This window comes from Aulostomus chinensis, chromosome 8, assembly GCF_037954235.1.
Source record: "Aulostomus chinensis isolate RoL2024-O1b breed Wild chromosome 8, RoL_Achi_v1.0, whole genome shotgun sequence".
NCBI classification, from domain to species: Eukaryota; Metazoa; Chordata; class Actinopteri; order Syngnathiformes; family Aulostomidae; genus Aulostomus; species Aulostomus chinensis.
Genome location: NC_141327.1, coordinates 2,923,131 through 2,935,000, shown reverse-complemented (window position 1 = coordinate 2,935,000; position 11,870 = coordinate 2,923,131). Strand labels below are relative to the sequence as shown.

At 45.3% G+C, this 11,870-nt stretch overlaps 1 protein-coding gene across 5 annotated transcripts in view; it reads right to left on the bottom strand.

The window, feature by feature from the left end:
- tenm3 (teneurin transmembrane protein 3) overlaps positions 1–11,870 on the bottom strand; it is a 469,376-nt gene that overhangs the window by 136,676 nt on the left and 320,830 nt on the right. For all 5 annotated transcript variants that reach the window (XM_086210453.1, XM_086210454.1, XM_086210455.1 and 2 more), the window contains one exon: positions 4,034–4,301. In XM_086210453.1, coding sequence (XP_086066579.1) covers positions 4,034–4,301 — 268 coding nt within the window. The remainder of the gene's footprint in view (positions 1–4,033; positions 4,302–11,870) is intronic.

Here is an 11,870-nt window from a genome sequence, read left to right as displayed (position 1 = left end):
TTTGACCGCCAAGACACATTATGGGCCTCCAGTAACAGTAAACTGGACAGTCTTTGTTGTTTCCATTCACGGGCAGACCTCAGCGCTAATGTGTGCTGCTAGAAGATAATGAGGATCAATCTAGACAGAGGAAAATGGGAGAAAAAAATAAAGAGCCGGCCCAGATGACAGTACAGTACATTCATCTTTAAAGACGCTGGGATCCTCTGTCTGCAGGAGAGATAATGAGTGCTGACTGCAGCGTCCAGCCGAGAAGGGATGTGTTTGATTTGCCATGCAGGGATCGCCTCCAGGTCACACAGCATTTATTTTTCAGATCCGCCCTGCAAGCTTACTCCAACTCCTGGAGGCCTCACAACTTGTTTCATCTGCAAGTCTGTCTGAATGTGTGTGTGTGAGTGTGTGTCTGTGCATGTGTGTGTGTCCGTGTGTGCCTGCGCCAGAGTGAGCAAGAGATTTACAAGGCGGTGGGGTCTGCTATTTCTTACACACACCATGATACGAACCCATACTCACAGTGTCTGTCTTTTCAATGTGGAGTGGACAGTTTTGAATGATGAGGCTGTGAATCCTGAAGCCTTTCATATGGATATAAAGCCGGACCAGAGACAGGATTTAGCTTTCCCAGCGGTGCAAACATTCCCCAACACACACACCCCAAACTGCTGTGGGTTGTAAAGATCATACAGCCAGACATTTCCCCCTCTATCAATCTATCAGCACCCACATTTTTCTCCCAGGGTATTACACAAAGCCAGTGAGACAGAGACTTGACTACAAATTGCCTGGTGAATAAAAGGTCAAGGTTAACGACACCCAAAAAGTCCACAAATTATCACAAACACACACACAAACACACACACACACACACACACACAGACTCGCATGCACATAGCAGAAATTGAGAATTACAAAGCCAGGCATCTCTCCGTCTATTAATCTGCCACTCCTTTTCTCAACACTACAGGTTGTGTGTGCTGATTTAGTGTATATTTGGATACACTGTCACTGCCTAAACAACACACTGTAGACGCATTGGTCCCTCATTATATCATCTTCACTTTACAGTTGTGCATGTGTGTGTGTGTGTGTGTGTGTGTGTGTGTGTTTGTGTGTGTGTTGCATGGGATAGATTCAAGAAACCAGATGCAGAATTTATGACTAATGCCGTTCCTCACCCTGTGCCTCTTCTACCTCATCTGGCAACAAATTCTCATGACACATTTGTATATCTCATGTAAAGTTATGAACGATACTTTTGCTCATATTCATACAAATTTCCAACATTGTTGATGTCCTACATAGTTGAGCGGAGCTTCAGTTGTTCCCAACATGGCGCCCATCCAATGCACAAGCTCATTTCACAACCTAAGAATACACTAAAGTATGGTTCTGTCAGAGGGGAGCCGGCGGTAGCGGCTAGCGAGCAGGGTTCTGGTTTCACCAGAATGTAATATTGTGCAATTGACTTGAAATCACTGCAGCTAATGTGTGAAAAGAAGAATGATTTCTAATGGCTGCACACATGCGCACAACTGTGCCGACTGACATCTGGTTTTGGCACCACATGATAAATAACGTACCGCCGTCCTTCTACAAAAACGTCATCGCCCGAACTGCGGCCGCACACATCTTTCTCCTCCTGTATCACAATGACGTGGGGTTGTCATACAAATTATTCTGCATTTCTTTTCAGCAATGAATTTAATCACAAGAAAAGCCAAGTTATTGGCGGCGCATCTTCATGGCAAACAGCAGACACCATGTGGGATGTTTTTTTTTTTTCAGAATAACTTGATAAACTTGCAAAATGTCTGAAAAAAAAATCTACTGGCTCTTGTGTCCTTTTACTTTCGTGTACTTTTACAAGCTCGAACACATGACTCGTGTATTTCAGCTCTAGTCGACTCGCTGATATACTGACAGATTCAGCAACGTCATCTCAGGTCTCATGATGATTAATTGCTGTGTGTTGATCCGCCTGCAACTGAGAACACATCATAATCATGCCGGAGTTGCTTTAAATAATGACAGAAAGCCACGGATCCCCACTAACCATGCTGAGATCAACATCTACGTGTGATGAATGCTGCTGAATATTCCGTTTCGACATGCTTTTCGTCCCTCGGGGTGTTATTGATGCCCTATTTGTTACATCATGGTGATTTAAGAGGAATACATGAAGTCTTTTCAGAATCCTTGTGAGCGTGGAGTAAATATACAGTGTGTAGTTGTGCTGGGGACTGTAAGGTGGTGGTGGTGGTGGTGGTGGTGTGTGTGTGTGTGTGTGGGGGGGGGGTGTGTGTGAGAGAGAGGCCCTAAAACAATATACCAGCTGGAGTCCTGGACAACAGCCACTTGTGAGGAGTCGAGCTGCCCAGGACTGAAACCAGGAGGTAAGGTAGTATCGTGATTGTCCTCGAGTCGTTTTTTTAGAATGGGAATGTCAAACAAACGCTCAACACATTTTGATTTTGTTCTACAGCAAAAAATATGCGACTAAATACTGCACTCGTTAATTCTTGTGTGCTTTAAAAAGGCAGCTGCAAGCAGCAGAAGGAGCCACACCAAAAGCAGGAAAGACTTGGGTTTGTCCTGCTCTTCGGTGAATATCCAAACTATCAATAAATCAGTAACAGCTGCACTTCTGGGGACATGACATCAGGTCTCTACGACTCATATATGATGCTTCAGGTCAGAAAGAGCTGGGACTTGTTCTCAAAGGGTTTATGGTTCGTACCAGTTTCAAGTTCAGAGGCAGTGACCCTCACACACTTAATATCCATGTGATCCAGATGAGGCTTGGTCACTACTTTAGGTGCAAAACCTGATCAGACTGACAAGCTGAGCTGCACACGTGCAGCGGGAGAAGCAGCAACCTCCCCGGGGAGGAGCAGCAACCCCCCCGGGGAGGAGCAGCAACCTCACCGGGGCGGAGCAGCAACCCCCCGTCCTCTACGTGCAACGGGCAGCTTACCAAGATTCTACTTGAGGGAATGATGTCAATACAAAGAGCGCTTCTGCACATCCAGGGTTGTTGAAATAAACCAGTCAAAATATACAGAGTTAAGAATTCTTTTTCAACATTTGTTGTAAAATATGAATGAAGATGCATCATTGAAGCGAGTCTATTATCAAGTCTATATATAAATATGTCTGGAAGAGTAAGTTCAGTTCTCTAAGTTTTGCTCTGATCCCTCTACTTTCTCAATACAATAGCCTCAGTAAATCATCCGGCGGTAAAATCTCACTCGGGTGCACTTGAGCTCTACATAATAGTGCGCTCTGGGGCTCGTCAGAACTTCCTGACGCCACAGTTTCCTTTAAAGGTAGGAACACGCTATGTGGTCAGTGGCAGTGCTTTGTATGTATAATTAGACAATCATAATTCAACTTAGCTATTAGCTGTGAGAGAGAGAGCTGCAGCTTGACGCCAGAGACTATGTGGCAATTCTGTATTCTCAGTTACAGCGCCCCGATGTTTCAGTGTCACGTGCAGCGATTCATCATAAATCATTTGAGGAGCCGATCCAGTTCCCTCCCTCGCAGCTCGCTGTGAGTCCCTTCCCTCCAAATCACTTGAGGAGTCTAGGGCTCTTATACCTACATAAACAGGGTCAAGAGTGTCTCCTCTGGCTTTTAATTCTCATTCTAATTTTGGTTATTGTATCGCTGTCACTCCACTCAGGGTTCAGAACACATCAGACACTGCAGCACCTCGCAGAATACAAGAGAGAGCTTGGACTTGAGACAAAGAATAAGATTTATTAGGAACACAACCGCAATGACAGTGCGCCTGATACGATTGCTACTCTGGATAAAAATCAGCTTATAATCTAAAGCAGTAGATCACAACTGGTGGTTTCTGCAGGAATATTGAGGACACTGTTTTGTTTTGGTAAAAGACTTATTAAACTTGCCAAACCTGCATGTGTTTGTCATTTGATTTTTGATCTGTTTTGATGTTCAGGACTGAGAGACAAAAGAAGCTGCTGGAGGATTCTTATGTTGGGTGAGTGATGAGTGAGTTTACCTTGTTTCCAGAGGCACATTGCTACCCAGCACCCAGCTGTCTTGCAGCGGGACGCTCTCAGGGGGCGTGGTCTGCAGCTCTGCTGGTGATTGGCCGGCCACGGGGGCCGGGCTTCCAGTAGGAGGGGTTAGCTGCCGGGTTGAATTCAGAGATTGGCCAGCGTGATGCGTGGAGCTCAGGGACTGGTTGAGAGCCGTTATGGAGGGCTGCTGGCGTTGAGGGGGTGGCACAGGAGGCAGGGTGGGGCCGTGGTGATTGGATGGTTGCTCTGTGAACATCAGAGGAGACGTACAATTGGATGGATGCTGGACTTTAATCACATCCCATTGCATTTAAGAGAGAGCAGCGTTCGTGCAGCTGGGCCACCAAGTCGGGCTGGGCCCACATCCCTCTAATATCATCTGACCGTGGTCCGCTTTCTCCTTTACGTTCTGTTTCTGACCTCATCCATCAAGAGAGTGCCTTCGTTGCTCCTGAGTGTGCTCCGTACAGTGTGTGCATGTGTGTGTGTGCATGTGTGTGTGTGCGTGTGTGGGGGGGGGTCCGAGAACGTAGCCACGCTGCCAAATTAAACCTGCTGCAATGACAATTATGTTTCATTTTGATGCAAGTGTTCCTAACTGACACGACTTAACAGTACAAACTTCAGCGTGTCATTCATGTTGTGATTAAAACTTCCAATTAGCGTTGGATTCCTCATTTTTCAGCTCAGCAGCCTCTCAGGACAGCAGATGTGCTGCTGGTTGAGGGTTTTTTTTTGTAATGGACAGGTGAGAATAATGACTTCTGTACACACCTGCAGCTCCACATCAATCAAAACCAGAGTGACACCTCAGCTGGAAACACACAGACGTTACTCTTCATCACAGGAGGTACGAGTCCCGTCGCACTAACAGGCAGGAATCTGCAGCACCAAAGGAAGCAGGTCTGAGGCTATTAATGGACAGACTCTAGATTTTTGTTTTGTTTCTATTTTTTATCAAGTGAGTGATGAACTGCCTTCATGGTTAAGAGGTGTCTGGCCACGTTCCCATACACACAGTGGCTTTGGGTGTGTCTTGGGAGTCCGTTCCTGGCTCCAGTTAGAAAGTCAGAAGGTTCTGTTTAAGTGGTTGCTCTAAAATGGAATCAGTGTCTATCAACTGACTATATGCATTTGCTGGTTCACACGCGTTGGCGCTGATGCATGAATATTTTGTCCTGTTGGAATTAATCATGTGGCTCATGTGTGCATGTGTGAATGTTGGGAGTCACTAAAATCTCATAAGCAGATACACGTGTGTCTTTCTGCCTGATGATTCCCACCCGTTCATGACCAGATGCACATTTGGGGGGTTTGATCACTCAAATAAAAAAAAAAAACACCCCTCAAACATCTTCAAAGGGAACATTTTATAGACAAAAATAATATTAAAGGCTTCAAGGACCCTCATCTACATCACAATAATTGCATTTAACTTGTGTTTTTCTCTGTTCTTTTACATTTTGTCCATGTCTCTGTTATCAGTGACACCATGATTTTATTTGGTCTTGAACCAGGAAAATAAAAATAGGGGAAAAAAAGCATAAATAAAAGAGAATTCAAGTCCAATTAAAGCTGACATCCACTCTGAGGAGCCCTCACACCTTCGCTCACATCTGCGTCCATGGCAACCGTGGAGCAACAGGGTATTTGGATTCCTCCACGATGCAGCACACAGAACACAAACTAACTACACACACACTATGTTGTACATCCAATAGAGACACCGCTATGTAATTTGGATGTATTTTGAATTATGTTGCTGGTGGGTGGTGCTAGTAATAAAGCACATTATTCCCCACAAAAATCCCAATTCCTCTCCTTTCCAGCTGCTTTTATATATTTGTTTATTCACTTGATGCTCAGGGCACCAACAAAGATTTCTTGAGGTGTTTGGTGAAATGTACTGCAGTTACCACTACAGTTTAGGGTGTTGTAGGATGTTAGGCTGTTGCTATCAGGGCCTTTTTGCACATCAGTGTGCACAATTTCGACCTTATGTGTGCAATGTTTCAAGCATTTAGAAACATCTTCACGCCCTCAAAAATTTGATTTATTCATGAGGAGTAGAGGCTGAAGACGGATTCCTCCTGTTTCAGTAGGTCGTAGTATTTTCCTACATGTACGAGCCGTGAAAGAACATGATGGTACAGTAAGCCTCTTTGCATTAATCATCTAGCTCTTTCTTTTCCTTTCTGTTTGAACCCAGCTATGCCCCGAGGCAACCTTCCCCAGAGCAAACTACCAGTCATGTGTTCAGGGTCATGTATTTGTTATTCCTGTCAATATCAAAATGAGATTTTAAATCGAATGTATAACAGTGATGGAGAAATCCCCCCCCCCCCCCCCACACACACACACACACAGTCACCCGCTGCATCTGTGGACAAACACACCGTCCTTGAATCTCTAAACTGACTTCAATCTCTTTCATTTTAAACATCATTGGAGACGCATGTAAAAAGCAAAGCTTGTAGCTATCACAGCCGGTGTTCAAGCCCAAGTGTGGGTTTCGGATGTTAACCACTATGTAAATTTCACTGCAGTGTATGGGCCGGTCAAGGCTGGTGAGAATATCCCAACACGCTGCTCAGCACCGCCAGGCTGCATACTGAACAGTGATTGGCCTTCACAAAACCCCACTTCGTCTTTGTAAAAATATTTGCTCAAAGTTGCCCTGGTTTCAACTTTTCCCTGCTGTTTTTTTTCCCAGTGCTTTCCGGCTCCTTTTCCCTCCTCAGGGTGCTCTGAAGTAAATGAATGGCAATGCTTCTATTTGATTTCTATAAAGAGCATCACGCCTCCATTTTTTAGCCCTGCTGTTATTCATTCTCCGCTGCCCTGACTGGAGGGAAGAGAAAGCAAAGACAGAGGAGATATTTTCTGGAGGGAGGACTTATGGATGAGTAGGAAGTGCTCCCCCGAATGTTCCACTTATGCAAACATTCAAGGCTGAATGTAACACACACACACACACACACACACACACACACACACACACACACACACACACACACACACACACACACACACACACACACACACACACACACACTTCTGGATAACTGTTAAAGGCATTGTACCGTGTGTCATCACTGCAAATGGAAATCTGAACACCTTTTACTCACCACACAGCACACAGGTAAATCTTAAGGGGGGGCTTGGAGATGTGTCGCTGTACCTGACTGATGAACGACTGCTTTTGTAGAGCATATCAATTCAGTCGTGTGTGTGTGTGTGTGTGTGTGTGTGTGTGTGTGTGTGTGTGTGTGTGTGTGTGTGTGTGTGTGTGTCAGGAACAACTAGAGCCTCTGAAATGTGAGTTTTCTATTCCAGGGGTATAATGAAAGCTGTGATTTTATATTAAAAAAATCTGTATGCAAGGTGTGTTCAGCGTGTGAGTGTTTGTCTTCAAACACTGCAGCATATGTGTGTGTGTGTGTGTGTGTGTGACTGCAATACCAGGCAGTTCACAGTCACACACAAAGCGCAAGCATAGACCAGCAGAAACTGAGAGGAACATTCATGCTAACAAACAATGACGTGATATTCCACTTTACACATGTGAATGTTCAGCCGTGCTCAGGGTCAGATTAAAGGAAACGGTGGTGAAAAACAGTTTCATATGTGTGAGTTTACTCATTGACAGCGCCAAATGAACCCAGAGAACGTCTTCTGGAAGTAACACTCACATTTTAAAGTGCCTGTAAGCACAAAAAACACATTCTGTTTATGTGTAAATGAGACCAAGAGAACCGTGCCAGCAGGGGCGTGAGGTCCTAGAAAGGTCACCAAGCTGGAAGAGGCCAGACATCTGGAACACCTCACCCAAGAGCTAATATAGGTTAGGGCTAACACCCTCACCGAGAAAAAAGTATTGACGGAAATTCTAAACCAATGTGACCCGAGGGGCCCCCACATGGGAGGCAAATGACGCAGGGCAGTGTGGCGGCTACGAGGCTCCTGCTAACTCTCATCAACACTGACACATGGAACGGGACGATCCACGGAGAGGCGGCCCATCACCCTCAACAGCATCTGATCCTCTGCAGAAACAGCCACAACAACACAAGTCTTATTTTCCAACAAAATAACTCATCTCTCTGTACAATCAGGGATGTGGACAAAAACTAAATCGTGTAAGAGCTAGACTTTCATTTCTGAAGTCTACCTTCAACTTCAGGTGGTCAGTGGAAAGGAGGAAGTGTGGCAGAGAACAGACGGACAGATCCTGAGATGCAAGCGGGGATGGATGGGGCACATGCCGAGCACTGGCCTGGAACAACTGGGGGGGGGGGAGCAGAGATGGGACACTGAGGCACAGACAGGGGACCAGCAGGGGTGAGCCAGAAAAGGCCCTGGAAGGAGACGTGAGAGCCGCAGGGACAGCCGCCATCCCTCGCAAGCGTATGTCCAACTAGGACACGGGGCTTGTCAGTCGGCAGCCAGCTGGGTGTCAGAAGCAGGAGTTCACTTTTCTGGCAAAGTCGTCTCGGTGGCTTGATGCTACCTGTTCCCCTGCATCACGAGCTCCCCTCCTCTCAAGACGGCATTTTGCTACGAGGCGGGCCTGCTCTCTTTACTGTGAGATATGGTGTGTGACTTGCCTGTCTCTACGAGCTGACAGAGAAAAACGCTCTGCTTCATGACTTGCTGTCATGTGAAAAATCCCAAAACAAAACAAACCCTAGAAGTCTTACAAATAGGGCTGACACAGCCGTTATTTTTAGGATTTTTCCCAAATTAGCCAGTATAGAGCTACTCATGGTCTTTAGATGTTTTGTGAGAATGGCCCCTGAGGTGTTACATAAATCATACATCATTATTTGCCAGAAAAAAAAAATCCATCTGCTTGGTCTGCAAATAGTCTCTAGTCTGCTTTTTTCCAAGATCTTCTGCCAGCAGCTATTATGATTTCAAATAAAACTGCCAATTTAGTTATTGATAGCATGTGCAGGAACCACCATCGCTGGAGCTGGTGGAACAGTCTGAGAAACTGATCAGTGGTAAATTCTGAAACTGCGCTGTTGGGTGGACAAAGTCAATAAAACATTCACGGAAAATTTAAACTCAGGAGCAGGACTGGAATGGTCACTAGCTCTACTAATAACAGCTAGACGACAGCTACGCAGCTCTGACACGCTGCGGTCAGGTTTGGAACTCAACAAACTCAATAATCAATCCCTTATGCTGGCGAGGCAACGGAGCGGTCTAACCCTAATTGATAGCTGAGTACAAATCAATGTCCCCGCATTCTAAATTCAACAGGGTTCAATCCTGACAACTTTTCGGGTTTCAGATCAGAAAATAAGGCAGAATGTTGCCGATTAAACCTAAACAGAACAAAAACTATTCACAAACATGCGCGCACACACACACACACACACACACACACACACACACACACACACACACACACACACACACACACTGGTCTCACATTTGAAATGGCGAGGGAAAAGAAAGATTAACAGTGAAGAGAGAGCGAGAGAGGATAACGGACCCTGAGAAGGACAGATAAAGGATGAAGGTATGTAAATCAGTGAGGAGAGCAAAGAGGTCAGTGGAGTGAGGAGAGGTGACATCACCGGTCCAGGGAAGAGGGACCGGGCCTGGCGAGCCCATCCACACCTGGCCGGCTCAAGAGCCCTGCAGCCACGTCTGCACTTACAAAAGTATTGAACCGACCAGAACTTTGTTCCAACTGACTGGTTCTTGCAGTTTATGACACTCAAAAACAGAGCAGCAGAGCATGGTGTCACCTGAAGCATGAAGCGGTGACATCAGTAAAATAAACAGCTGAAATAAGGCTCAATAATAGCGATTAAACCAGAACAGGAGGGTGAAGCGGGGGAGTTTCTCAGCAGGGAGGAAGGAGCTTGTCCTTCGAGGCACCACTTTGCTCTGTGGTTCTGACTGGGGGGAGGTCCAGGCACAGCAGCAGGGCTCAAGGTCCCACCAGGCCACTGACAAGCGTCATAGCTGCATTTACTTGAGCCATCAGATTAGAAGTCAGCGGGTGGGCGATCCAGGTGAGGCACAGTATTCGAGCAGCTTTCTCACACACACACACACACACACACACACACACACACACACACACACACACACACACACACACACACACACACACACACACACACACTGCCTGATGTATATACTGTATTTATTCTATCAAGTTCATGTAGACTGAGAGAACATGTCAGGGACATTCAAGAACCTGGTGGTGACGAGTGCTAACCAGTGGAGTGACGATGAAAATCAAGCCTCTACTGATCAGCACAGCAGCACAGCCGTGCAGTCAGTTTAGATTTGTGATACTTCTGCATTCAAATTGAAGTATTTTCTGAGTTTATCATATCAACAATGGAAATTCCTTTAACATTAAAAAAAAAGAAATAAAATTGCATTCACCCTCTTGGGCAATGAATCTTCTCTTTTGATGGTGAAGACTTAAAAAATCAGGATGCGTGCACACAGACACAGACACAGAAACGCGCGCGCACACACACCACTTCTCCACCGATCAATTTTGAACAAAATCCATTACCAGAAGGCATTTGGTCAAATGAGATTTTTAAATGTATTCACACTCCCTCAGTTAAAGTAAATAAAACACCACCAACATAAAAATCCATGCACAATCAGTGTTAAGGAGAAGCCACTGCCTCCTGCAACAGCTCCCAACAAATCACTACGTGGTGATAAATAATGGACCCAGCTCTTCTGATTTCATGATTACAAACCTCAACATCCGTCAGCCATCTCATTTATTAAACATGGGGTTTAAAAGGTGTTTGGTCAAACAAGGCATTTTTTGATATTTCAGTCTTTTTCACAGACTTTTAACCTTGTGAATGAGAAAATAAAGCCAAGATAATGTCTCTCATTAGAGTTCTGTGGGCTGTACTCAAATGTATTATACTTGGTTACCTATTTACTCATCTAGCTGCCACACAGCTCTGAATACTCTATCCGCATGTGTCACACATGTTCCAACAGCATGAAGATCATCTCATAAAGAGGATTATCCAACTGTGCTATTCTGTAGTTAATCTATAGGCACTTGGCCTCCGGTCCAGGAGCCCCACACACCAGCACCAGCACTCTCAGTCACTGCTTAATTACCTCCCACAGGGACGTCTAGGTACCACACAGAAGCAACTGCTCTGGCTTGAGGTTCTTCAGGACATTTCACCTGTAAGCGGCTCATAAGTGGTGTCATAGTGTGATGTACCTTACAATGTAGGACGATCCCTCCCCAGGCAGTCTAACACCATCCACACCTTCACTCATGTCCCCCTACGACTCAGCCTGGGGGCTCAATAGTCCCTTTTACCTTCCATTGTGTCTTAAAGTGTAACATTTTCAGTAGGCTGTCAAAACAAAAGAAAATGTTTCCTTCCACTATGTGATTATTGGACATTTGTCCGTCAAGCGTGTCTCTCCTCCACCAGGTGTCAGGTCCCCCTCAGAGACAAATGAAGTCTTTGTATCTTTGTTTCATCTCGACTTAAATGTTGAATGAACTTGTTTGTAAAAGCTGTTTATGCCTCACTTTAAAGCCCATTATTTCATTCATTCAAAAAAAAAAGAGAGACTAAAACCCCAAAATCAAACATTAAAAAAAAACCTTCCATTTATAATAGAAAAATATATATTTGATCCGACCACACAACTGTGAGTGATCAGACAAGCTGCTGATCTCACGTTTCTACCAGCAGGCTGCTGGTCTATTGTCAGGTCCGATCGGAGCGGACGGTCAGGCCTGTGCGTGGCGTCCCTGGTAAACACTCAACTGCTGCACACACGTGT